The 26,928-nt window shown below is 48.5% G+C and overlaps 1 protein-coding gene across 9 annotated transcripts in view; it reads right to left on the bottom strand.

Moving 5' to 3' along the window:
• LOC113952881 (protein Aster-B) overlaps positions 1-26,928 on the bottom strand; it is a 90,147-nt gene that overhangs the window by 31,127 nt on the left and 32,092 nt on the right. For 6 of the 9 annotated variants that reach the window (XM_027655402.1, XM_027655403.1, XM_027655405.1 and 3 more), the window contains one exon: positions 34-244. In XM_027655402.1, the coding sequence (XP_027511203.1) occupies positions 34-244 (211 nt within the window). Of the gene's footprint in view, positions 1-33; positions 245-9,151; positions 9,231-25,538; positions 25,557-26,140; positions 26,312-26,928 lie in introns of those variants that run through there. The other 3 variants (XM_027655406.1, XM_027655410.1, XM_027655408.1) reach the window with 3 other exon arrangements.

The raw sequence follows: 26,928 nt of genomic DNA, 5'->3' as shown, positions 1-26,928 counted from the left end.
CACCTCGGCCGGAGCCGCTCGCTGGCTGCTCACCTTGGAGTTCTTGGCCCCACTGCGGCCTGACTGGGAGGAACAGCTCCGCTGGACACCCTGCTCCGGCGTGGAAGGGGATTTGTCTGAGGAGTGGTCCGAGCCCTTCTCCACCATGGTGTCTCCCGGGGCGTCCTGCGGCGTCGGGGAGCGGGAGCGTTTGCGCAGGATGGGGGAGCAGGCAGGAGTGCTGCGGTTGGAGTTACTGGCAGTACTGCAGGGAGGGAGGGAGAAACAGCAGGGTTAGCCACCCCCAGCTCAAAGTGAAACCAGCTGCACCCCTGCCCCGAGGTGTGCAGAGCCCACAGATCTCCCCACCAGCACAGCAGACAAATCTGGCTTCCTGGAGCAACACAGCCAGCGGATTGGGGCTGCTGACAGTCATCATTTCCCAGTGGCAGAGGAACTGCCCCGGCCTGGCAGTGCCCTTCTCCACCCACTCTTCAGTTCATCTGACCACAGACCAATGAACTCATTCTCCTGTGGGCTCCAGCAGTTTCAACTGATGATGATCTGAGCTTAGAAAATCTAAACTTGCGCTCAAGAATGAGGGAGATGTCAGTGTTTTCTCAACACTCTGTCCCTCCTTAACTTTCTCTTAACTGTTCTCAACAGGATGCATGACAATGGGATCACCCCTTTCAGAAAATACTCTGTTAAAGGTCATCAAAACCCAAAAACGATGGGGCACTGGGAGGGAGGTCATGATGACAGACACTGCAGTCATGAGTTCCTGTACAGAATCATCCTTTCCCACACCAGTTAGAGCTGGGCATGAGAACGTTTTGCTATAACCTGAAACCCTTCATGATTAAAAAAAAAAAAAACAACCAAAGTTCCCCTTTCATAATGGGAAAAGCAAGACCTTCTTGAGTCTTACAGAAATTATGAGACATTTAGGAGAATGGAAATTCTCCTCCTCTACCCTCAGCAAATGCCCCAACACCTCAGTCAGAAAGTCAGTAATATACCCATTAATACAGAACAGGAAAACTCAGATTTCCTCACTGGTCCTTCTCTTTTGATGCCTCTTCTTCCTGCCAGACTCTTCATGCTATGTCCATTTTTCCCCACGTCACTCATTTCCTTCAGCAGCCAGATCTATTTCTGACCAGTCCAAACATCCTTGAGGCTTTTCCAGCAGCCTGCAGGTGCCAGTGGAACCTGGGCTGATCCAAGGATGAATTCTGTGCTAACTCTGCCATGCTCAGTGGTTTGGTACCCTGTTGTCTCTCAGAGCCACATCTGAGCGACAGAAAAGCAGGCAACAGGGAAAGCATGAGGGAATTACAACTGCAAGGGATTGAATTAAAAAGTTGGTACAACCAGACTCTTAAGGGCTATAATTTAAGCCCAATTATCTACAGCAAACTGAAGCTTCCTTCTCACACTCATACACAGTGAGGTACCTAAAAGGGATCGTTTCCTTTCTGAAAATCTAGAAAAGCTGAACACGTGCCTGAGGTTTCATTAATTCCCAGATAAAAATCATATCCACCCCTTACCTCTGAAGATGCCAAAACCTTTTTACCCAACATATATGAGCAGACAATGTAACACACTCCTGCAGCAGTTAGCAGGCTTGGCTTGGTTTGGTTTAGCACTGGACGAACTGGTCTCATAAATTATCCTCTATTTGCTCGCTGCTTGTGTAAACCCACAGGTGATGAGACTTCCCCTAAACAATCTGCAGAAAGCACACAACCTGTGCAAACATTGACAGAACCAGATTTCACAGGAGCTGGCAAGGGGCAACAACAGCAGGATGGAGCCCCACAGAAACCCAGGAGAAGATGCTTTCAAGGCCATGAAGTGTGGAAGTTCATAGAGAAAATGAACAGAAATTGGGTTTGCAAAATGTTCTAAGAGCAGGAAGCTGGACTGAGTTACAGACTCTGCTCTGTTACCTGCTTTTACTTAGAGTCATACAGCTAGAGAACAATAAAAACCCGATTGTTCAAATGCAAACACAGGCAGAGTAATCCCACCCTTACCTTGGTTCTTCACAGCTCACAATTAGCAATGGCACATCTCATGAGTGTCATATATAGTCACAGCATCTTGTCCTGTGCCCTCCCTTTCCCTGAACAAGAAACAGGAACACATGTACAGCACAACTGTGGCAATATTCAAGATTTAAGCCCTCCAAATCAGCTTTGAAACCAAAAGACTAAAGAAAAGATGATCTGGACCATTCTCCCAGCAGCACTGCCTGCAACAGTTTGGGTATATCATAAAGTCAAACTACCAGGAATTTCTTAGTTATTGAAATTTTATAAAGTATCAGGTTTCTTCACAGACTTGCAGCCGATCCAGTTAAAGTGAGTGTTTCACCTTGTCTGTCCTGCTGGTGCTCTTTCTCCTGTCTAAACCCACTTTTTAACAGCCCACCAGAGCTACATTGGTGGTACTAAAACTTCAGGTTCATCAGCAATGGTTCCAGTGATGGAAATGGTTCTGAATTGCCATTTCTAGACTCTACATAATGTAGAGTTCTAGTCAAAAACTCTACATTCTGAGGCTGTACTGGTCCTGCTTGCCCCCAGCAGCCTCAATGCAACACAAGCTGCTTTATGTGAGAGGTCCCCAAAAATACAAAGCCAGAATTTGAAGCCAGCGTTCCTGACTCACACATCACTGGACTAATCTGAACAGATGTACTAATTTTGCTTCTACAGCTCTACAAAACCTGAGCTTATCATGCACAACCTCCCTCTCACTTTCGGTTCCTGCGAGTTCATACCCCCAGTTTCACTTTGGGTGTGAGCTTTATGCAACCCTATAAAGACCAAGTCAAATTCACTCAAGGGTCTATTTGCTTTCAGGTCACAGTTGTGAGATTTTTAATGCTACTCAAAGTGCAAATCACTCAAAACCAGGGTTCAGCTGCATCACGTGCATGTGAAACTCAGATGAAATGCCCTAGAAAGTTCTAGTTTTACTCTTTTTATGGTCTTACAAAGCTCCTCAGGTGGCTGTTTCAGTCACAGCTGAGTAACCCACACAGGGGCAGAATCAACACTAACTACCTTAAAGCTGCCATGTATATATTTGTTCATATTGTCATAGCCACACATTTTGGTGCCAGCCCTGCCAAGCACAATCTCAGGCAGATTCCAGCTTCCAAGCTCGTTTTCCAGTCATTTAGCATCTCTGGCATGCTTTGAAACACTAAATCCATCCACACAGGTTGTGTTTGGGATGTATGGATTATCACCTTTGCAGGGATAGGAGGGGAAATAACTTCAAGGGCACCTTCTCTGGCTCTCCCTGAGGTCAGTGGCAGAGCCAACCAAACACAGGAGGGTCTGATTCCTCCTCTGGATGACTGGGAAAAGCTGAATATTTCTCCCGTGAGGGGCTCCACACACCAAGAGTCTGTTAATTCAACCTTTCATCTCTAGGGCAGCGAGGATGGGCACAGAAAGCACCGAAGCTGCAGCTCCATCCCCCTCCCCTGCCCCGAGCCCCTCCAAACTCCGCTGCTCCTGCTCATTCCCTGGAGTTTGAATCCAGCCCAAGGCACAGCCATGACGAACGCTTTCTGCAGTTGCCATGGCGACCGAGGCCTCGCAATTGAACCAGGAACCGGCGCCTGAGATGCCAAAACGGCCTGACCCACTTTGAAAAAAAAAATAATAGTAATAAATAATGCTTTAGAGCCCTAATTGCCCAGAGAGCATTCAGGGCCTCACATCCCCCCCCTGCAGCGGAGCCTTCAGCGAGTGCAAGAGTTTAAGTGAGGGACAGAACACAAACAAGCCCACCTAAGCTGCAGCCCCTCGCTCCCAGGGGAAACCCTGCACGGAATATGTGAAAGCACAGAAGGGCTGATTCTGTCTCCTTGGTTTATGTCCTCGCTGTGCCTAAGAAAAAACCACCCTGTCCTGGGGTTGGAGCTGCAGGAAAAAATGCCACGGGATGGGAAAGGGCCAAACTCTGTTCAGATGTGGAGGAAAAGCCTCGGTGACTGGAGCAGCACAGTAAAGAACCAGCAGCCTTCCAGAGTCTGAAAGGGTCCACAAGGAAGCTGGAGAGGGACTCTGCCCTGAATTTGGTGGTGGATTCACCATCCCTGGAGGTTTTTAAAAAGAGACTGGATGTGGCCCTTAGTGCCATGATATAGTAATTGGAGTTGGATCAGAGGTTGGACTTGATGATCTTGGAGGTCTTTTCCAACCCAATCTATTCTATGATTCTATGATTCTATGAATTGTAGTGATAGGACAGGCAGTAATAGGTGCAAACTGAAAGAGGGGAGTTCAGGTTGGACATATGGAAGGAATTCTTGCTGGGAGGGTGGGGAGGCCCTGGTACAGGTTGCCCAGAGAAGCTGTGGCTGCCCCATCCCTGGAAGTGTCCAAGGCCAGGTTGGACAGGGTTTGGAGCAACCTGGGCTAGTGGAAGGTGTCTCTGCCCATGGCAGGGGGAGGACCAAGATGATCTTTAAGGTCCCTTCCAACCCAAAGCACTCTGTGATTCTACAAGCTTTTCTTCAGGTGGTGAAAAAGAACAAACACTTGGCAATGCACAGACAAGCCACCTGGTCACCCTGGGACACAAGGCAAGACATAGAAAGGCCACACTTCCTCCTCCAACAGAGTATTTTCTGTAAAGATCTGGACCAGCTGACGAACAGAGACTTCACCAAGCAGTCACTTTTGGGAAATGCTACAGCTTGTACTCCACAAGTGAAGCTTGGTGTTTTTACAGCTACAAAGGAACCCTGAGGACTCTGTGCAATGCTCTCACAGAGAACTCAACAAGAAACCTGCCTTAGTTTAAGTCTGTTAAGTAAATTCTGCAGGAATGACATTCAAGCAGCCCTGAACTGACAGGAAAGTCTGTCCATCCTATTAGATCTGAAATAACCACCCTGCCTGCCATCCCTGGGCTTGAGACAAGCATAACCATCCCTGGGCTGTGGATCCTGTAGATCCTGTGTGAGCCTGTGGATCCCTGGATGCCACACAGCCAGCCCTGGGCTTGAGACAAACACCCTGCAACAGTTCTTCCTCAAATTTTGGGATGCTCCAACAGCCAGGAGTCACCCTCCAGAAGAGCACTGTCACAGCACCAGTGGCTACAGCTACACTGCAGGACAGCAGCTCAGTATTCTCTCAGGCAGGGACTCAGATTAGGAGGACAGACAGCAAATCCATTGGAATCTGCCAGTTGCAGGATGTGAATTAGAAGTCAGCCAGAAGTAATCACTGCATTGCCAAAGGATTTGTAACAAGGGCAGATCATCTAAACAAGCAGCAGTTCCACGTACACTGTGATCACCAGCTTCTCAGAGGGTTTCTTCCTCAAGAAAGTCCTGATCTGGAAAGCTAATTGGCCTCCAAGTCCTCAAAAGAACCTGCTTTATAAGAGTAAATCTGCAGCTGCTCAGGTCTCCCCGCAGCCCATAGCACCCACCTGATGGAAGGCTCTTCAAGGCCCCAAGTTTGTGTTACAAAATCAAGCTTAATTCTGAAAGTGCTGAGCACTGTGTTCCCAAACCAGCAAAGCAGCACATATTTAAGCACATATTTACCTCTCTGTGTCTGAGAACTATGGGCTGTGCACACAAAGTCAAGCCTGTGCCTACACACTTTCCTAAACAAGACCAAAAGAGATCCCCGAGCATAAAACAGAACTGCACTGAGGAAGTCTTGAAAAGGGCAGGAAAGGCTACAAGGTCAAGGAGGCACCTCAAGCCTGGCTGCAGCACAAAAAGAGTTAATTCTCCTCAGAAACAGCCACTAAGGGGGTTAATTAGACGCCTACAAAGATACTTTTCTGCAATACAGTCTGACATCAGTGCAAAAAGAGGAGATTCAGAACCTCATTATGCAGTCTCCCAAACAGCAAGCAGATGGTAACAACTTTTGATCACCAACCTACACTTGCTTCAAATTGATAATCCAAGAATGAAAACCTCCATATATCCTTCAGCAATTCCCTGGGCTCGCCATTGCTCTACAAGCAATAACAGAATGCTCTGCTTCTATTACATCTCCCAGCAAGAGAGACAAGAGAGAAAGCAATAAATCAAAAAGCAATGACACCTGCAGGGCTGTAGAGAAACTGAGTGTTTCATGACAACTGCTTCGAAGAGAATGGTAAAAATAGCCTGCCTTCTGCATGGTTTTGGGTAGGAAAGTCCATCCTTGCTTAAGATTTTCTCGGTGTGTTTTGACGTTTCCCAGAACGGTGTCCTCCGGTGACATTCAATCGCATGTTTACATATTCATGAAATAAAATTAATGCAATTATTATGCCTCAGAGGATTAGCAAATCACTGCAAGCATTAGGAAGGAATTTGCCTTCTGCCCACATGCAGCAGTGCGAGGCTGGTCAGCTGCATTATTAACCATGTCATTGTGTCTCTGAATCACCCGATCCCGGTTACCACGAGAGACGGACGATCAACTCCATGGACAAACGGGCTCATCTCCTACAGAAACTCCCACTGTGCTGGGTTGGAAACAACCTCTCCACTGCTCCCTTCCTGCTTGGAGTTACTGCAAAAATGCCAAGAAAACTGGACAATTTTGTTGGAACCAGAACCAGACTGATGTGAGTAATACTGTCTGATAACACAAGTCACGATTCGGAAAGGGTGTTAATCTGCAGAGAACCACCACGTGTGATAAATCACACCCTGAACCCCTCCACCACTGGCAAATTAATAATTCCATCTGCTCCAAAGGAAGGCAGACCACATGAAACACAGTACAGTGGGTAATACAAAGAAATCTGGGAGGCAATAAAGGGGAAATAGCACGAAGTAGGAATTTCACATCCCTCTGAAGCTGAGGGTGGTTGAGACACAGCCCCAATGTGGTTACCTGCAAGTCACCCAGCTGAGCTTCCAAAGGAGGAACAGATCCAGGCTTTGCTCCCTCTCCTCCCCACCTCAATGTCAGCATTGTCCTTAACAGCAAGAACTGCAATATCTGATGCTGCCCTCCAAGATCTCTGAGCCTGGAATTTGGGGCAGAACAGAGCTCAAAAGTCTTGTTTAAAAAATAAATCTAATTACTAAAGACCCTGTTAAGCCATCTTGGATGTGAAGAAAGTTTTGAAAACTTGACAGCTCAAAGAATAAAACGTAAAGCACATCCAAGCATGTTTATTTTAATCCTCATTATTTCCAAGCTAACACCAAAATCTTGCAGTGGTTTGGGGACTCAAGGTTGCTGCCACACATCAATCCATGTGCATTGTTCCAAGGGAGGGTGAGAAAATTGCAATACAGCACTAAACAGCAAGTGATAAAGATCCAGGCTCATTTTTGGATGAGGATGTAGGTGTGATCCCACATAACCTCAAGGAGAGCCCAACAACTCCTCCCTGCTACCCATCTCCTGCTATAACTTCAGCAAGGCTGGGAGACCCCTGGCCTTCATCCCCAGCACAGGGATTGTCCCCCTGAACACATTCCAGTCTTGGCAGCAGGTTTAATAAACCACAGATTAAAGAACATCTCCCAGACAGAGTGGGGGCGGACAGGGATATTGTGCATCTCAGGAGCAGAAGACAAAGCTGGAGCTCTGCATCTTCCCACTCACTCCCACTGCTCCTCAGCATCAGCTTCTGTAAGTTCATGGAAGATGTGATCTTCAAAGCTGGGATCAAATCGATTTCTTTTGTTCATCCCTTACTGTTGCCTCCCTTTACCATTCAGAAAACAGCAATGCAACAATTCCACATCCCTCCCCCTGCTATCTCCATGCCATTCACTCTCCTTTGCTCTATCCATGCAGCAGCACTGTCCAGCTCCAAGTTAAAATTAGAGAGGGTCAGGGGCTGCAGCTGATCCTGGGAAGAGTCAGACCCCCTCAGTGCAAGAGTCACACACAGCCCTTTGTCCTGAGGACCTGCTTCAGGTTTGTCCCCTCACCCGACACATTCTCACCTGCTCCATCCAGCTGGTTATCAGTGGCATGGGCACCTGGGGGCTTCCCATGGCACAATGTTCAGCACCCAACGATATTGCACTGCTGTAAAATATACCCCTAAGATCTGGCTTGAAGTTTCCTCCTGTCCTACTGAGTCCAAATCACAAGCCCCATCCTAAATCTACCAGCTCCAGAAGGAGCTCTCCTGCAGATGCACATGATTTAATGAAGCAAGGGAACAGGAATATATTCCCTTTTCTGAATCGTGATTTCCACGATGGACAGGACAATGCTAGTCACCAGTAATCTAAGAAAAAGCAGCGTTTTAGGGGATTCGGCAGATCCTCGCTGTCTGTAAACACAGAGAGTGCAATGAACTAAATAAATAAATAAACAATGAAAAATAAATAATGAAAAATAAAAAGCCACCTGTACAGAGTCTGGAGCAGAGCCTGAAAAACAAACCCTGCCTCTCCCCATCAGTGCAAATATACAACCACAGAGAGGAACAGAGGGGAACCGCGGCATCCGTGCGAGTGCTCCGAGCCCTTTTCAAAGCGAGGGAGCACATGGGCAAACAAATACACCATGTTCCTGCAGCAGCTCCGGCTGCTCCTGTGACGCATTGCCCTGTTCATCCCACCCCGAGCCCCCTCCTTGGACCCAGATGTGATGGGAGGGAAAAGTGTCCCCCTGGGGATGGGGGAGACGGGGAAGGAGGAGGGTGAGGGGAATGAAAGCTAAAAAGAGAGAAAGGAAGAATGAAAAGAAAAAAACAGCCCAAAAAGGATGTGCTCATCGGGTCGTTTGCGACAATCGAAAAGGCTGTTTTAGCAATTCCGCTGCAGGAGAAGGGAAGGCACGTGCGGGGTGGGGGGAGAGAAAAAGGGGGAGGGAAATAAAAAAAAAATCAAATTAATAAGTTTTTAAAAAAAAAAAAAAAAATGAGAGATCAGCCCGCGGAAGGGTAAAAAGAGACGAAGCATCTCTGCAACATGATGTCACGCTGCCTGCTGCTGCTGCTGCTTTCGAGTCCCCCGAACAGAAAGGAGCAGCAGCAGCAACAACCAACATGGACTCCGGGTTTAATCTGCCCGGGGAGCGCAGGGTGGACGGGCCGGGGAGCGGCGTGCGGGGCACAGCGAGGACACACGGACAGACACACAGACAGACACACAGACACCCCGAGCCGGGGGCCGGGAGGCAGCGCTGCCCCGGGCCCGCGCACTGACCTGGCAGCCATCGGGAGCGAGCGCGGGGCCGGCGCGGGGCTCATTCATTCACGCGGCTCCGGGCGCCGAGGGTGGGAGGATGGATGGGTGGGTGGATGGGTGGATGGGTGGGTGGATGGGTGGATGGGTGGATGGGTGGATGGATGGGTGGGTGGGCCCGGCGGCGAGCGGGGAAGGGTTTCCCACCTCCCGCACCATCTCAGAGCCCTTCCCCGGGGCTCCCCGAGCCCCCCCCCCCCCCCCCCCGGGGATGCTGCGCCCGCCCCGGCCATGGCCGAGCCTCCCCCCCAACCCCCGCCCCGCTCTTTGTGGCGCTGCTGCTGCTGCCGCCGGTGATGAGGATGTCGGTCGGTGCCTGTTCCTGTCGCTGGCAGCGCTTTCACACACTCCTGCACGCACAGACACAACACACACACCAACCACACACGCGTGCGCAGCCTCGGCGCTGCCTTTTACATAATTCATCCCCCTCCGTGCCTTCCTCGCTCGCAGCCACCCCGGAAAACCGGGAGAAAAACCAACCCTAACGCTACCCCCCCTGACCCTTCTCCTTCTCCCAGGGTCTCCTCCTCACGCCCGCGGCTTTTGGGATGCTGCCCGTGGAGCTGAACAAAGTTGGGAGCCCGCAGGTTGAGGACGTGCCCGTCCTCGCCGCGCACACGGGCTGGGGGGAGAGAAACACCTTTCAAAACCTGTCAGCGTGTCAACACACGAACAGCCAGGGAAATTAAACCCCAGTTAACCGGTGGAGTGGATTATCTACACACTCGTTCAGAATTAAGGTGACCTCAACTCAATTTAGCTTGCTTCGACTAGGGAGCTAATTTGGTTTCTTTTTTTTTTTCCGTGCCTATCCATGTGTAAACAGGCCTGGGATTTTTAAAGAAACATTATCAAGCGAAGTTTACGACTCTACAGCTGCATTAGTACGTGGTGTTTCTTTGAGGGACACATCACTATATCCCACACATCTGCTCATGGACATCTTTATTCCAGAAATAAGGAGGAGGGTTCCAGTCCCTCTCAAGGGCTCTCACGGTACAATAAAAATTATATAGACCGAAGGGTGACTAAGAAGAGAGCAGAACAATCAACTGGCTTGAGCTCTTCCTTCCAGGATATGAAATCAGACCTTGTGTGAACAAGGGAATAGCATAGAACGACCTGGACTGGAGCACAAATGTCCACGTGTGGAATTACACTGACTTATTTTACTGTGGATGCTGTGAATGGAACTCACTGCTCCCCCACTGATAACAGGAGGAGCTGTGCCTTAAGTGATGCAAACACTCCTCACTCTGCCCTTTGCTTGCCTGTGTTGCATTTCACCCCTTCCACACACAGGGTTGGCCATTTTCTCTTCTCTTTACAATCAGTCACAGCTTCAAGTGCTAATTCCCAAAAGAGCATCTTTCCAAAAGGCTGATTATCCATCATTTTGCTCTAATCAAAAGCGGTGGGAGCAGGAAGTGCTCTGCTCTCAAGCACATCAGTGCTCCAGCAGACTCACATCACTGTGCAATTCAAATGCTGCACAGGATTTTAAACTGAAAACACCATCACCAAACACATTTTTATCCAGATACTACAACAGCACCATCCCCTTCGTATTGCTCAGAGGGTACACCCAGTGTGTTCACTGTGAACACTGTTTTAGGAAATTAAATGATCCATCACCTCGATGTCAATTTTGTTGTTTCCAACCCTCACCAAAGTTTCTCCGCTGGAGAACTTACAAACACGTTTAAAGGAAATGGCATTTGTAACACACAAATTTTCCCATCCCCTGTGCCCAGTGCAACAGCACCCCAGATCCGGGGATGGTGTGATTCCCACGGAAATGCGTGTCCAGGATTGTATCCAGGTTCAATGAGTGTATAATGTGGATTACAGAGGGCCCAGATAAGAGCAACCACTAAAGGCAGTGGCTCTGAATCCATTCAGCACAGACTGGAGGCCAAGATTTCAGTGATCACCTGGAACACCCGTTGGATCACACTGGGGAACAGATGAAAGTGCTGAAAGCTGAAGCTTTCAGACAAATTCTGACTAGACAAGAGAGACCTATTTTTGGAAGCAAACAAGACTACCCACTGTAACTAATTCAAGGCTCAATTATCCATCTGTGGCAAACATTATTATGCAAGGGTTTGTCTTCTGCTAAATACTGTTCTGTACCTCGAACCAGAATCAGTTCAGGCAAGTCTTATACTTTGCATCCAACAGGACTCAGAGTGACATATCTGAATGGTCCCATTTTGGTTTACAGTCTATGAATCTTTCAGTGTGTTTTTTTTTTCTTATGGCTTTCAGAGAAAGTGAGAAAATAGTTAAAACTGTGATTTTGGTATGTTTTGTCTGAATGACTATTAAGGTTTGAACAAAATGCTATTTTCCAATAGTCACAACAGTTACACTGACCCAAAAAGCCCTGATGAAACTGAGATCTGGAACAATGGAAAACACACAAAGGCTCAAAGCAGGCCATGAAGAGGCAGGATAAATTCAATATATGAGATTAAGACTAACCCGCTCTTCAGACTGTCAGGAGGGAAGATGAATCAAACAAAAGTTCTGCTTCCAAAAGCACTGTAAGAGCAGGAGTAAAACTGCAAGACTTACTTAAAGAAAAGCTCCTTAGGCTTATCTGCCATGGCATGCAAGGGGCAAAGTTATGGGTAATTTAGAAAATCACGTGGCACCTCAAATGCTTTACAAACCTCAGCAGATCTGCAAAATTCCCCCCCCGAACTTTAGGAAGGACTGACACTCTTGTTACATTTCTGGGCCTTTGCAGCACCATTCCTGGCACTTTGAAGACAGCTTGTTTCATGGTGGTAATACTGAGATAATACTGAAGTGAGAAGAGGATGTTTCAGGAAGCTCTTAAGATGTTAAGGATGTTTAAGGACCATGAAGCTACAAGTTCCTGTTTCGTTCAAGAGCTGCAGGACACACTTTACTTGCACATGTGTCAGCCCTTGCCTCGGTGTTCAAGACTCCAGACAAGCCCTAGGATGTTGTTTTGGGTGTGAAGGACAGCTTTAGGAGGGCCTGACTGCTGAGCTGTGTGTGGCAGGACATGGCCCCACCCCACAGCCTGACCACCACAGCCTGACCAAGCCCTACAGAAGGTGCAAAGCCATAAATGAGCACAAAGGATGCTCTAATTCAGGGCATGCCTGTGTCAGGCTCCTCAGTGTCCATGAGCAGTATGTTCCCTGCCTGCTGGAGCTGCTGGAGCAGTGGCAGGGCTGTTTTCTGCTCTGTTGTCTCAGGCCCAGCAGTAACACAAGCACACTCATACATTTTGCATCCCTTGCATCTCCCAGCTCAGAGGAAATGAGGCACTGTCCGAGTAATTAAAGCCCGGGGCTGATGGCTGATGATAGATACGGGTGAGACAGAGCAGGGCCTGAATGCCCAGGCCATCCAGTGGGTTTGAGATCAACTCTATACCCACCTGGAGCAATCTTACCTTCCCTGTAAGCCACACCAGGGATACAGGAACAAAAAGAAGCCTTAGAAAGTCTGTCTGCAAAATGTCAGGGAACAATGAGCGCCCGGATTTGAAAACACATAAGGGTTTCTCCTTTCCCCTTCCCCAATAATTCTTTACCCACTTTTAATAAGTTCTGTTTTGAAAATGCAGTTATCCCCCAGCATCTCTACTTTTCAGCTGAGTCTAGAACAGAACCAAAGGACACGACACCTTCCTCATACTTCTGGGCTCGTCTTCCAAAAGGCACATCAGATACGTCAAGAAACCACGTCCTGAGGGAAAACTCAGTGCTGCAACCTCAAGATCTGCAAGCTGGATTAGCATTAGTGGGCAACTGATGCATCTGGGTGGGAATTAGTGTTTTGCAAGTGGTTTTTTTTGCTCATGCCACTGCTGGAGCACAGCAGCTGCTTCTCCCCTAGAAACCCTCTTTCACTCTGAATGGAGGGACTCCTGAATGCAAAGCATGGTCCAGGGGGAGTTCTCCCACTGGGAAAAGTGGTTGTGTTCACTGAACATCCTTCCAGCTTCCAGTGGGTGCTACTCCTCAAACCCCACAGGATTCTCACCCCCTTAAGCAACAAGGAGCACTGCCAAAGCTCTTCCTTTTGCCTTGCAATGAAAATGGGCTCCTAGACAGGTACCAGACCAAGCAAAAGTCTTTTTAGAGCACTCTGAGCTGACAATTGCATTTTCCTGGAGTGAGATACAGTGGCTGCTAAGAGCTCATGGATTCCTACAGTAGTGGGGGGGAAGGAGGAGGAAGGAATCATGTGCTCACAGGCATGGGGAGGAAGAGGGGGAGGAGGAGAAACAAGGAGAGAGAGAACAAAGTGTCAACATCTTAACTGGGACACACAAAGAGCCAGTTCTTAAGTAAGAACTTAATCCAGGATTAACAAGAGGTCAGCTACCTCTGCAAGGAGACGGCACTAAAAGGAGCTAATTAGCTCTCCTTAATTGCACAAAAGAAACCACACAGAATTAAAGGCATTCACAAGTAGCAGATCCCACCTCACCCAGGAAACACAGCCCTACCTGTTGTCCTCAACATCATCCTCAAACCATCAGCACGTGGAAAGCCAAAAGCAGGAAAAGGTGCAATGATGTTGGGGAAAGGCTGTGGGGGTTTAGGCTCAGCACCAACAAGTGCTGGAGTGAGAGCTGGAGCCTACACCAGCCAGGACAAGCGGTTTTAGCACAGATCTTTAGCCAGAATCTTTCTAGTTCCATCACATGTGGAACTGCCCAAAACCCCTGCAGTAACTACAGCTATCACTTCCACAACCAGTATTGTCCACAAGGATATTTAATGCAGTTTTAGCCCTCTTTAATTCAGCCTGATCTCTGAAAACAAGGAGGAGCCAGTCAACTTTGCTCTCTGGAGGTTGAGACCAACAGAATGCCACCCCAACGTGGGCAGGCACTGCACCCTGCTCAGGATCAATGCAGAGCACACAGCATCGTGGACAGGTCACAGCTCCAGGCCTGGAAACCACCAGCCTGGAATGATGCAGTGGGCAAGGCTTGCTGGGCTGACCCCCCACCAGTGCAGTGTCTCCAATTTCTAATCATATATTACAAAGACACTTACACATCTTAAGTCTTCAGCAAGCTCCCACTTGATACTAAATCCATCTCTTTTTTCCCGTGAAACCATTCCATGTTCTGTTCTCCTGCACTGATGATAAGCTGGTGCATATTTTACCCCAGAAGCCCTTGCACTGCACTCCCAGATAATGTACACAGCAGTCAGTGCACTTGAAAATGAAGATTAACAAGCACATCAATAACACTGCCAGATGTCTCTGAGATGGAGCACTAATAAAAGTAACTCCAGGATATATTTTCCAGCACTGAGCTGAGGGCAGGGCACTTGCAGGCAGACCCTCAGGAATTACAGTGAAAGGTATGAAGGTGAGAGGCTGCACTGATTTCAGCCCCTACTGCCATCATAGGATCACCTCCAACCACCAGGGTCAGAGTGTATCCAGCCAGATCAGTGCCCAGTTTAAGAGAGGATGAAGGAAAAGCAGAACAGGTTGCCAGGGGAGGTTATCCTACACACAAAGAAAAATAACAGCAGAAACGGGAGACCACGCTAATTACAGGTCCCTGTGGAGTCATTACAGTCCTGCCTCCATTATCTATTTATCCTTCTTTTCTTCCCTCAGGACAGTTAAATGCCATGCCACTGTACTCTCACTGACATTGCAAAGGTGGCCACCAGGGGACAAGCAGCAGCAAAATTTCACCTCAAACCCAACCCAAATCCAGTCCTTTGGATGCCACTCCAAATACAAGACAGTCACCTCCCCTCTGCTCCCAGGAACCCTCACATGTGCTGCTCCTGTGTGAGCTCAGCACAAAGAGAGGATTCCCTGGCATCTGGATCAAGCTTCAATAGCTGCCACTGGAGAGAGCAAACTGCACATGGGCTGTGCTGTGCCAGGGGCTGGGCTACACCAACCTCCTGGCACAGCCATGCCCCACTCCTGCCATCCACCATCCCTCCTCTCCCTCTTCCACACTGCACTGAGCTGGGATAGCTCAGACCCGAGAGCAGATTTATAAAGAGAAGAGGAAAAGGGCCCTAAAAGGGTCCAATCTCCTTCCTGGTGCAGCCTGTGCTTCTGCATCATGTAATTGTTTCAGTCCTGCCAGCTTCTCCGTTCCTCTGAAGTGCTCCAATCTGTTCATCCCAGCCAGAATCAGCCCCCTGAAGCCTTCCCCCAAACCACTACCCCAGTCTCTACCTTCAGACTGCTCCTGAGCCACCTGATTTTCAATCCCCACACCCATTCCCACCGGATCCATCCCCACTCCCGCTGAACTGCTCAACCCTTCGTTCCGGGATGGTCTGATTCCTGTAACAAACCCACCGACCCCACTAAGGAGCTGCTCAGTCGAGCCCCTACTCCCGTGTTGCTCCACCACGAGTCTTGCTCAGCCTCTCCCCCCACACCCTCATCCCTCCTACCCTGTCTAGGATTCCTCCCCCAAAGCCTGGATCCACCCCCATCCCTCCCAGCCCGGCTGGGATTCCTCCCCCAAAGCCTGGATCCCCATCCCAGCCCCACACTGCATCCTTTTTCCTGAGGAGCCGCCTGACCTCCCGGCACACAAAGGAACCTGCATCCCCAGGAAGGAGCCCTCCCACCTGCCTTGGAGGAGGGTGAAAAAAACGAAGGGGCCAAAGAAAGGATTGAATCTCCACCTGTTACCACCTCGCATTTCCCGGGGCACAGCCGTGGGTCCTCCCCGCTCCTCCTCTGCCCTCCGGGGCTCAAAGCACCCCTGGCACCGCAGGCAGCAGCGGTTCTGCTGGGGGGGAGAGCATCCAACCACTCGAGGGTCTCACTGCTCCGATGCATTTTGCATTTTACTGGGCTCGAGAGCGGTGGACAAAAAGATTCCCCGCTCTGATAACGGGCTGGCATGGCTGGAACAAAGCCGCCTTTGCAATGTGCCCTGGCATCCGAGCTGGCTGCTGCCCACCGCCAAGAAAAGCTCCCACTGTCTCTTTAAGAATGTCCCGGAGCCCACATCCCTGTTAACCCTGTGCTGCTCCTCGCTCCAGGCGCTCAGGAGGAGGAATTTCGGGATGACTCCTCTCTTCTCCTGCTCTTCTTGCCCGGTCCGTTCTACCGCCCTGGCACAGCTCGGTTTGTTTAGCTACACGTCCCTGGCATCCCAAACATTCCTGCAGGGGAAATCAGCGCAGCTTTGTTAAACATCCCTGCACTCCCTGCTCCGCAAACCACCCGGGAGCGCTGCTGTGACGACAAAGGAGCAGAGCAGTCAGCATGGACATAAACATCCCAATTACCTCCGAATTCCGCTTCCTCACTCCCACAGAGCTCTCTGACTGCTCAGTGATTTCTACCAGCACACCCTCCAAACCTTATCAGACAACACAAACCACCTACTTCCCCACAACAGGCAGCACAACCAGCAACAGGAGGAGTATTTGTCTCCACACATGGGTATTTCCAAACACAACCCCCTGGAAAGGCCTTTACAGAGAAGTTCTACAATGCACAAGGTAAGGACGTGACTGACATTGAAAGTGTATCCAACACAGAGATGAAAACCTGTCCCAGGCAAAAAAAGCAGAGATTCTGCCTGATTTTCTTCTGGGCAAAGCACGAAAACCACTGTCCTTGGGTTTGTACCTACTCCAAACAGTGGGAACAAAGCCATCCAAAGCATTTGGAAAGCAAGAAAGCAGCACGGACGTCAAGGTATGAGCACAAAGCAAATTTAGACAGGTTCCTGCAACATGATACAGGAGCTGTGTGGTCTGATCAACACAAGATCAGGGGAGCTGATGAAATATTTGCTCTGTATGATCAGTTAATCTCCGCCAGGAACTTTATTCAATGGGTGACAAGCAATCAGAAAGGTTTTTCTTGCAGAGCAGTGAGTTCGAAGGAAAGCAACAAAAACATCCCAATATTGACCAGGCTCGTTTATGAAAAGAAACTTGAAGGGTAAACAAAGTGGAGTGGTCAACAAATATTTGAAGAATGTAAATATGAAAGGGAAAGAGAAGCCCTATTAAAAGGTTTTATAACAACCAGAGATGTGATTATATTAAGCTGTGGGAAAAAATTAAGCTGAAGTCAACTCCTTGCAGCCAAGACCAGGGGAGAAGTGCTATAAACTCGCTTGTCATGTTTATAAACCCCATTAGGTAACCACTAATAAAGATAAAACAGGGAACTGTCTCAATTGAATCAGAGAATCACAGAATATCCTCAGCTGGGAGGGACCCACAAGGATCATCTAAATCCAGCTGCTGGCCCAGGAGCCAGGAGCATGGATCAATGCCTCAATAATATCACTTTTTTTTCTGGCTTTGCTTTCCACAGTCTTCCCAAGGGGCAGCAGCCCAGCTTGCAGCAAGGAGGGCTCTTTAAAGGTTTGTATTCAGTTGGTGTTACAGCTGTTTGGGCGTTACAATTTCAAGGATTGTTTTGACTTGCTGTATTTTTGTTCCCAAAACCTCCCGGAGAAACACAACCATGTGACTTTTGAGTTTCCTGTGGGAAATCTTGCAAAGTGACATCGAAATCATCTCAAGTTCTTAATCTGGGTTGTGCCCCTTGAAAGAACAGATGTCCTTAAGGCAATTATGGTATTTCCAAATATGAGCAAGACGTAAGTTGCTTTGGGGACAATTGTATGGATTCAGCTTGTGGTATGGGACAAGTCACCTATGAGAAGGGCAGGGGATAAGGCTGGACAGTTTGCATTTCTGATCCCAACTCTTACATCAGTAGAATCTGTGCTCTTTAAAGGACTGGTTTAAGCTTTCACAATTTCTTGCTCACCCAAGCCAAGCTTCCAGCAGGGAAGCTTTCTAGTGCACATCCATTAATAAACATGTAAAAAGGAAAACCACCTTTAATCTCCACGTGCCTCACCTGCAAACTAATACTGACATCACCTCCTTCTACCCTTTGTTCATTTTGACTGTTTAGTGTGGCAGCTCTGACTCTGGAGGTGGGCATGGAAATCTCCAGCACAGCAAGCCCCTGTTTTTAAAAGCCTCTCTCACTGTAAAACAACACAATCTTAGAAGCAATTCCATTTCCAAGATCAGTTGTGCTATCAGCTGCCTTTAAAACAGAAATTCAGGAGAATCCACAGGGAACCTATTCTTCCTGCTGGAAAAAATAACAGAGCAGGTATTCGAGGCAATGATGGAGTTTTGCTGCCCTGGAGCAGCCGCTGAATATTGCTCAGGTTCTCTGAGCTCCAGCCCTGAGACACATCCTTCTTTCATGGCCCACAGCTCAGCTACAGTTTGCCTCCCAAACCTCATTCCTAAAATGTGCCTCACATTGAAGGGCACCACATGAGCACATCATTTCTCTTAACACTTGACAGCTCCGAAAAAAAAAACAAAATTCCACTTTTGAGAGCTGCACAGCCACAAGCCAGTCTCCTCAGGAGCAGAGGGCACTTCTCTCACATCTCTGTGGCTGCTTTACTTCTGTTCCTGTGGGGTCAGAAATACACCAAAATTACAGCTCTGGGTCTCCACCAGCTTTCTAAAATACCTCTGTCTCCTGTGCAAAGCTTTTAATTCACTGCACTTGGTGTGTGCTCACTGCAAAGGATGAGACCTGGCAAAGGATTCCTCTGCCCTCTCCTCCTCCTGCCATCTAAAACACAGCCTTGTTTGCTCAGTATTTCATTATAGGAATTATTCTACTCAGAGAGAGCTGTTCTTAACACTAAAGATAAACAAGCTGTGTGTTCCCCCGCCCCCCCAGCTAATTTGTTCTAATTTCATGTGCATATATGGGCTGTTTTTCTGCTACAAAAATCTTTGCTGCTCCTGAATATACACCTCAATGTCCACCTCTTTCTTCTCCCCAAGTCTTTTTCATTCCACTCATTTTCTCCTCCATTTTTCTTCTTCCAGTTCCAAGGCCTGAAATTAGGTGTGGTGAAGCCACATTCTTCCAAACCTGGTATTCCAAGTGGCTTGAAAATGATTCCAAATATATACCTCAAATACATATCTGCCTCTCATACCAAAAACCCTCACGAATCCCTCCTTCTCTGCTCCTTTGCCACATGCACGGAGTGGCTGTGACATTGTCAGAGGAGAATGGCAGCATTTTGCATCTTTTTTTAGCTGAAAAAAAGCAGAGCATCTCCCCCCAGGGTCACTTGGCTGTGACCACAGAGGGCATTCTGTCCAGGAAAAAATGGTTATGGAGAGCAAACCACTGGAAAATGTAAAGTACAAGCAACAGCACAGACCTAAATCTGGCCAAATGGAAAACTTTAGCCCAGGAGATGCTCAGAGAACATTCCAGCACCTTGTTTTCAGCACGTGGCTCTGCAAGGGCACACTGAAGTTATGGAAGGGAAAGAACAGCTCCTGATTTCTGTGCAGTATTTGGCTGGGTCTCTCCATTGCCTTGAACTTGGATATTTTATACTTGGATGCTATTACTGCTGTTACACCTCAATTTATGTAATTTATTTCCACCAGGCTCAAAATACTGAAATTAGCAGTTACCATTCCTAATAAGCATCAATTATAATAATAATGGCATTAAGATGCACTTTCCAACCAGGACTGAACTTGGAAGCAGGGGAAGGTTCAAGCAAAAAAAAAAAAAAATAAATAAAATAGCAGCTGCTTAATCAACCACAGGAATACCAGAACTAGTTTAGAATCGAGAGGAGTCTGATTCCCAAGGGGAATTTCAGCTGGCAAAAGTGATTAAGCAGAAGAGATCTTGACCAGGACACGGTGATTCTGGGCAGAAAGTTCCACAAGAGTTTTGATGGCAATTTTTGGCCCTTCCAAGCCTTGCCAGTGCCCACTTGCTGAGCAAAAATCTGGCAGAAATTTCTACCGTGTGAGTGTTCCTTGTTTGGTTCAACACAACCATCAATCACACACTCACAAAACGTGGAATCCTGTCCAGAACACCCCCCTCTAGCACTTGTCCTGTGTAAATCCCACACTGCTCCAGGGAAAAGGAGGAGAGCAATGGTTTGCCTCGTTCTGCAGGCGGGGAAACTGGGGCAGAGGCAACCCCAGGATACAAGAGGTCAGGGACAGATCCAGGCACAAAGTGGCCTCTCGTGACTTCACAGCCAGGACCTTGTTCCTCATTGAAGGGACCAAGCAGCCAAACAGCTCCACACTTCAGCTTTGACACAGAAAAGCAACACCTGGTCAAGTTTATCTTGACTGAATTTGCCTCTTTCCATGCTTTTTACTCCTGTGCACATGAGGAAAAGGACCTCTGGAGAAGCCTCACTGCTGCCTCATCCATCTCAACTCCAGCCCCGAGTGAGCAACGGCTGCAGGATTCCAGAACAGTTCCAAGCACTCTGCCCTTCACTTGACATTTATGAGGCTGCTGAAGGGCTGGAGAGAGAGAGAGCAAGGTGATTTTACCATCTGATAAGGAGGAAAGGCAATTTTGGAGCCAAACAAACAGTTAGGATTCAATCAGCCCAAATAATCTGCAGCCCAAGGAGAGATCTGAAGGAGAGATTCGGCAAAGTGCAGCATCTTCATGGCTTAAGTCAAAGGATTCCTCTGTCTGGTTGTCCTCAGAGAGGTTTCAACAAGCAGATATATCTTAGAGCATGAAATTATAGATGTTTATCCAAGTTTAAAGCAAAAACTGATGCCAAAAGCCAACCACATAACAAACAGAAATTGCTAAAGGGGCGCTTTTGCCAGTCTGTCATCACACAGAGCTGCAAGCAAACCAGATCTCAGACCAAGGCCTTCATAATGGCTCAGTTTTTCTTCAAATAGTCTCCCCTCCACTGTAATTTCACATTTTGCCTTGGCTAAAATAGTCACTTCAGTCGTGCTTCACCCCGTGTCACCACTGAAGGTACGAATTCAGTGTGGCAGCCCAGGGCAAAAACAGGGAAGGAGCTGCTCTGGGGTCTATTTCTGGCTCAGCTGGTGCCCACGAGGACAGTCTGGCCAAGGGAATTGCGTGCAAGATTTTTTCCTTGACAGCAGTGCACTTGGATTAGGCTCCTCTCTGCTTACTATGGCTTCCCACTGCCGAAAAGCCCAGATAAATTAGCACAAAACCTGCTGCTAACCCTGAGTAATTATAATTATACAAAACCCTTTACAAAATAAATCTCCCAGCGCTGCCCAAAGTTGTTCTTCCAGTCACCTGACACAGCATCTTCCTGTTGAGAGAGAAAGGATAGAAATTGTCCTTTGTGCACAGAGGTTCAGAATGTTCTGGATCCAGGCAGAGATGAGCAAGCCATTAATAAAGGTTTCCTCTTCCTACCACACTGACAGCAAACGGGAACATCCTGATTCCCAAGATCCATTTGCAGAATTTATAAGCAGCGAAAGCCTTTTCTTTCCAAAATGCCAGAGCCATATTTATATGTATGTGGGTCATCCCTGATGGCTTTTAGCAGAGGATTTTCAGCACCTATTCCTTCCTTCTGAATAAAAAGCACAGAGAATGATGTAGACGCAGAAAAATCGATGACACAAAACACTAAAATGCAACATTTTAACCTGTAATGTGAAGGTCAAACAGCACAATATGCACAGCAGCACAATTATGTAACTTCAGCAGAACTATTTCGCTGGGCTCCTCCAGAAATTGAGGAAGAATTGATTCTGGAAATCCAATTTCATTTGGAATCATTTGCAGCGCAAGGAAACAAAGTTCATTGTCGCTGCACACAGCAGCTCTTTAAGTCTCTGCAGCATCAATATGAGATTGGGAGTGATTTAAACAGATGCATCATTTCCTTAGGTAATTAAGGAGGCAAGAATCCCAAACACCCACATTTGTCACCTTTCTGTGTTACAGCAAGTACCAGTTCTCTGGAGCCAGGACACAACACATCCCTCCTGTCCCTTCTTCACTACCCTGGTATTTTAGACTTCGAAGAAGACACAAGACTCTCCTGTAAGAACAGAGCTAGGCAGGATTAGAGCTTATATATCCCCCTCCTGCCCCTCTTCCATGCCCTGAGACACTTCCAAAGCCATGGAAAGGGCAGGTGTTGTTGGCCTGGACGAGCCAAAAAGAGCCCCTGAAGTCGCAGCCTTACAGAAGCAGAGCTGAATCTGCCTAAAGTTAATCTTCACTGCTCCCTGACATCAAACAACTTCTAATTTTAGCTCTGCTGTTCTGTAACCCTACCTAGTTCCCATCCCACCCCCACAACTACATAATAGATCCTTCCCTCAGATAAGCAGGGTGTTGGAACATTGAGAGGTTTTTTTTCTCACCCACAGGCACTAGCAGAAAAATGAATTACAGATTTATTTTTAGGCAGAGCCTTTGGCCCTTATTTTCTCAGTGGGCTCCACAGAGCAGGTTCTGTGGCTCAGAAATATTCCAGTCAACAAAGCAGCACAAGCAACGCAGAAGGAACCACAAAAGGAGGAAAATCACATGAGCGGGGTTTTGTTCAGTATCCCATTTATGGGATAGCGAGTTTGGTTTTGTCCCTGAAATGCTCTTCTGGCATTTCAGAGAATCAGAATATTCTGAGTTGGGAGAGACCCACAAGGATGTGCATTGCCCATCCAGGGATCAAACCCACAGCCTTGATGTTATTAGCACCATTTAATCCTCATTTCTCATAGAAGATCTCAATTAGTATCCACCTATGGTGGATTGTGAGCTCCCCAGAACTCCCAACGAGGAAGAACAAGGCGAGCAGCGCAGCCTGAGATGAGAGGGGAGGGGAGGGAAAGCTCAGCCTGTCCTGCTGTATTTTGTGGCTTTCCCAGAGTTAAAGCTCAAGGCCTGGCTGATTGCAATCCCTAAGGATCTCTGAGATAACAGTGATGTCAGCCTGGAAGCAGAAGTTCTCTCTCACAATACCATGTCGCAACATACAGACGTAAGAAAACATTCCCCCGTGCCACGAAAACGTCTTATTAAACCACGACTTTAGGCCCTGCTAAAACGAACCCGTGTTGTCACACGTCACAGCAGCGTAGTCAGGGACTGCAGCATCATTCCTGATGCTGGAGCACCACAGTGAGATGCTGCACTGGCACATCAGGGCGTTGCATTGTGCCACAGCCACGTTCTGGTGTCACCCCTCGGGGTCCTGCTGTGCTGCAGAGCCCGGCGAGCACCCCGAGCCTGCCCGGCAGCCTGGGAGACCAGATGGTGGGGGGATCACCTGGGGCAGAGTTAGGTGGCGTTCTGCACAAATACAGGGCATCCTGAGAGGGATCAGCACGTTGGCCTGGGCCAGGACAAGCCTGCACCCAGCCCAGGGGTGGCCAGAGGGTCGCTGGTCAAACGCTCTGCGTTATTTTGTGCCATCTCACGGCGGCCTAAAAACTGGCAGGAGCAAATCCCACTGCCAAGTGTCAGAGTGGCTGCTCCTGCTGACAGCATTCTGTCCCCGTGCTGCTGCCCTTCCTGCCACACACAGAAGTCATGAGTCTTTTTTCCATTTTTTAAGTCCACTGCTTTTAACCCCAGAAGTGCCAGAATGGGAATCACCGCTCCTACACCAAAGGATCTGTCTGTATCCCATGCATTGGATGTGCTTTATGATTTTGGATAAACACTAAATGCTGTAAAACCATTTCACTGCAAATATTAAGGCTGTGTCAGCCCATTAAAGTACCCCAAGCAAGTCTGACAAGCAGCAAAGCCCAGGGAACTCTACATTCTGTATTTAGACCTGTGCTCCTCTAGAACCACACAGTCAGTCCAGCAGCGACACACACGTAGATTTGGGTGACACAGAACCTGAAATAACACCTTTAACTCACCCTTCTGTGCCTGGATGCTGCAGCACAACCAAATAACGAAAAGTGCCTAGAAGGAGGAACACAGTAACTAGTGCAAAGATCCAAAATGCTGTATAATGAAATAAGGGAAGCAATCAGACCGTTTGACTTCTCTGTGGGGAAGACGAAGGGGATGCTGAAGAGGAAAGCAGGGAGTGGTCAGCACTTTTTAAGTGTTTCTAGGAGAGCCAGGGGAGCTGATTATTGAGAACAGACAGACCCAGGACAGCCCAGGGCCCCTGAGCCCCTGCCTGGAGCTGAGGAACTCAGAGGGAAGAGCGTCACCTACTGAAGCCCCGCCAGCATTTCCTCCAGCACAGGGTAATCTGCTTATGTCCCCAGCCAGCCCTGGATCCACCTCCCTCCCCTGCTTAGCTGTGACAGAATTCCCAGGCTGCCTCCAACGTGAGCTGTGAGAGAGGCTGGGACAGAGCTGGGCACACAAAAGCTCTGCAATCACACGAGGTGGAGAGGGATGGGGAGGGACGGGGAGGGACGCAGTGGGTGCCATGTTAGTGCAGATCCCCACGATCCCAGCACTTCCAACACATGCTCTGCTCTCCTGGTAGTACACTCAGCTATTATGCAACTCCTCGGCCCAGAAAGCAGCAAAGCACTGCAAGAATTGGGCTTTTTTTTTTTTTTTTTTTTAATTTAAAATAAAATAAAAAAAAAGGTGTAATGTTTTCAAATGCCAATAGCTGTGCCATTTGTACAGTCTGTGTTACACACAGCCATGTACACACAGGGAAAATTCAAAGGCTGTCAGTGTAATTAAATAAAAGAATTACAGAAATTAGGAAAAGAGATGACCTATTGAGTCATCCCTGGCTCTAGTCCGTCCCCTGGGGCCCAGTACAAGATGCCTCCTAGTGCTATACTGTAGTGCTTTTATTTTTTTTACACAGGAAAAAAAAAAACCAACCCCAAAATCAAAATAGCCACAATAAATAAAACAACAAATAAAAAATAACTTCCCTGGTTTCTCACACTTCACAGGCGAGGATCTCAAAGCACCACATTCACACTGATGCAAAGCAGCACACTTGAGAGAGGCTGTTATTTCTATGATTACTTCCTTTTTCATTACAGAGAAAAAAGGATTAAGGAAAAGAAACAGGCCTTCCCGTTGCTCTTGACATCTGCTTCTGCCCAAATTACAAAGTCACATTCCACTATTAACTGTGGAGCCGTTCCCATCTGATAAAAGTTCTGATTAAATCAATTTCATCACAATAATTAAAAGATTATTTATTCCAACTAAGTAGTTTTGACATCCTAGAGGTTTAAGCCAGTTTTGACATACGCAAGATTTATATAAGTCTTTGTTGGTTAAGTTTATATTAGATAGATGTAATTGCATTCATATCTGTTATGTATGTATATATTTCTGTACCCGGGTAAAATACAAGCTCAACCAACAAAATATTTACATGTGAACATTTCAGATATATATACACACAGCTTTGTTAATTGACTTTCACCCACACAATGTTTTCTTTCACTGCCCACTTATCCAAACCTGGAGAGTTTCCCCCCAAAACAGCCGGGAACGATCAAAGAATTAACGAGCACTTTGGTACCTTCCTGGAAGCTCTCGGTTCCCAACTCTAATAATGTCCTTACAGCAACACGCCAGGAAGGTGCATCCCCAAAAAGCAGCTATTTAAAGGACAAGCCGAGCAGGAGCCATTCCACGCACGCAGGATTCAAAACAAATTTTTTTTCCCCCACTTTTCCTCGGGAAAAATAAAATAAAATAATAAAAAAAAAACCTCGCAAGCTGATTTTCTCTGCGTGCCAACATCCCCCGAGCCCCGGGGGACGAGCAGGGGCTCAGGTGAGCGCACACGGCTGCGGATTCATGCAAGCGATGCCTTAAACTGATTTTAGGCGACAGCAGAGGAGGGGAAGGGGTGGCGGCAGCGGGGAGGAAGATGCAGCCGGCGCGGAGGGAGGCTCAGGGCATCACGATGCTGGCGCAGAGATGCCCGGACAGCAGCGGCCCATGGTTAATTCCCGGAGCCTTTCCCGGCGGCTCTCTCCCTCCTTTCCCAGCCGCATCCCGCGCCGTCCCCCCGGGCTGATGCTGCAGCGGAACTTGGCGGGGCGCGCATCCCTTTCCCCCGCAGCGCGATTTCGGGGACAGGCGTTTTTTGGGGAGGGGACGGCCCCCAGCGCTTACCAGGCGAGCTTGAACCCTTTCATTAGTACAGCCACGATAATCCGCTGCCCGTGTCCTTGTCTGCCCACTGACAGCTCCAGAGGTCCCAGGACATATTGGAGGAGCCGCGGCCGGCGAGCGTCCCGCGGGGAGCTCCGAGCCCCATGCGCCGAGCCCCCCGCGCCGGGGCACGGCCGCCCCCCGCCCCCGGGGCACCCCCAGCCCCCCGCAGACAGGCTCAGGGCTCCCCGCAGCAGCAGCGCCAGCGGCTGAGCCGCCCCGCTCTCTGCTGAGCATGTGCAGCAGCCGCGGGACCGCAGCATCCCATGGCATCCGCGCTGCCCGCCGCGACACGTCGCGACAGCGCCGGGAGAGGGGGATGCGCCTGCTTCGCCACCCCCCCCCCCCCCCCCCCCCTCCCCGGCCGTCACATCAGTGCCCTTCCCCGGACCTGTCCCTCCTGAGCGCGCTATCGCAGAATAATCGAGTTTATATCGGTATCAGTCCAAGGGTATGTGGCAAGGGGTTGGAATGGACCGTAAAGGAGCATCTCGTTCCACCCCCCTGCCGTGGGCAGGGACACCTCCCACCACACTCCAGGTTGGTCCAACCTGGCCTTGAGCACTTCCAGGGATGGGGGCAGCCACAGCCTTCCCGGGCGACCCACTGCGATGCCTCCCCCCCCCTCGTGGTAAAGAACTTCTTTATATCGCTATTTATTTATATAGATATTTTATACCTAACCTAAATTTTCCCCTCTTTCCATTTGCACCCGTTCCTCCTTGTCCCATCAGTTCATTTTATACCTA

Source organism: Corapipo altera, unplaced genomic scaffold (assembly GCF_003945725.1).
Source record: "Corapipo altera isolate COAL_440 unplaced genomic scaffold, ASM394572v1 71, whole genome shotgun sequence".
NCBI lineage: Eukaryota > Metazoa > Chordata > Aves > Passeriformes > Pipridae > Corapipo > Corapipo altera.
This window is presented reverse-complemented; position numbering and strand designations above follow the sequence as displayed.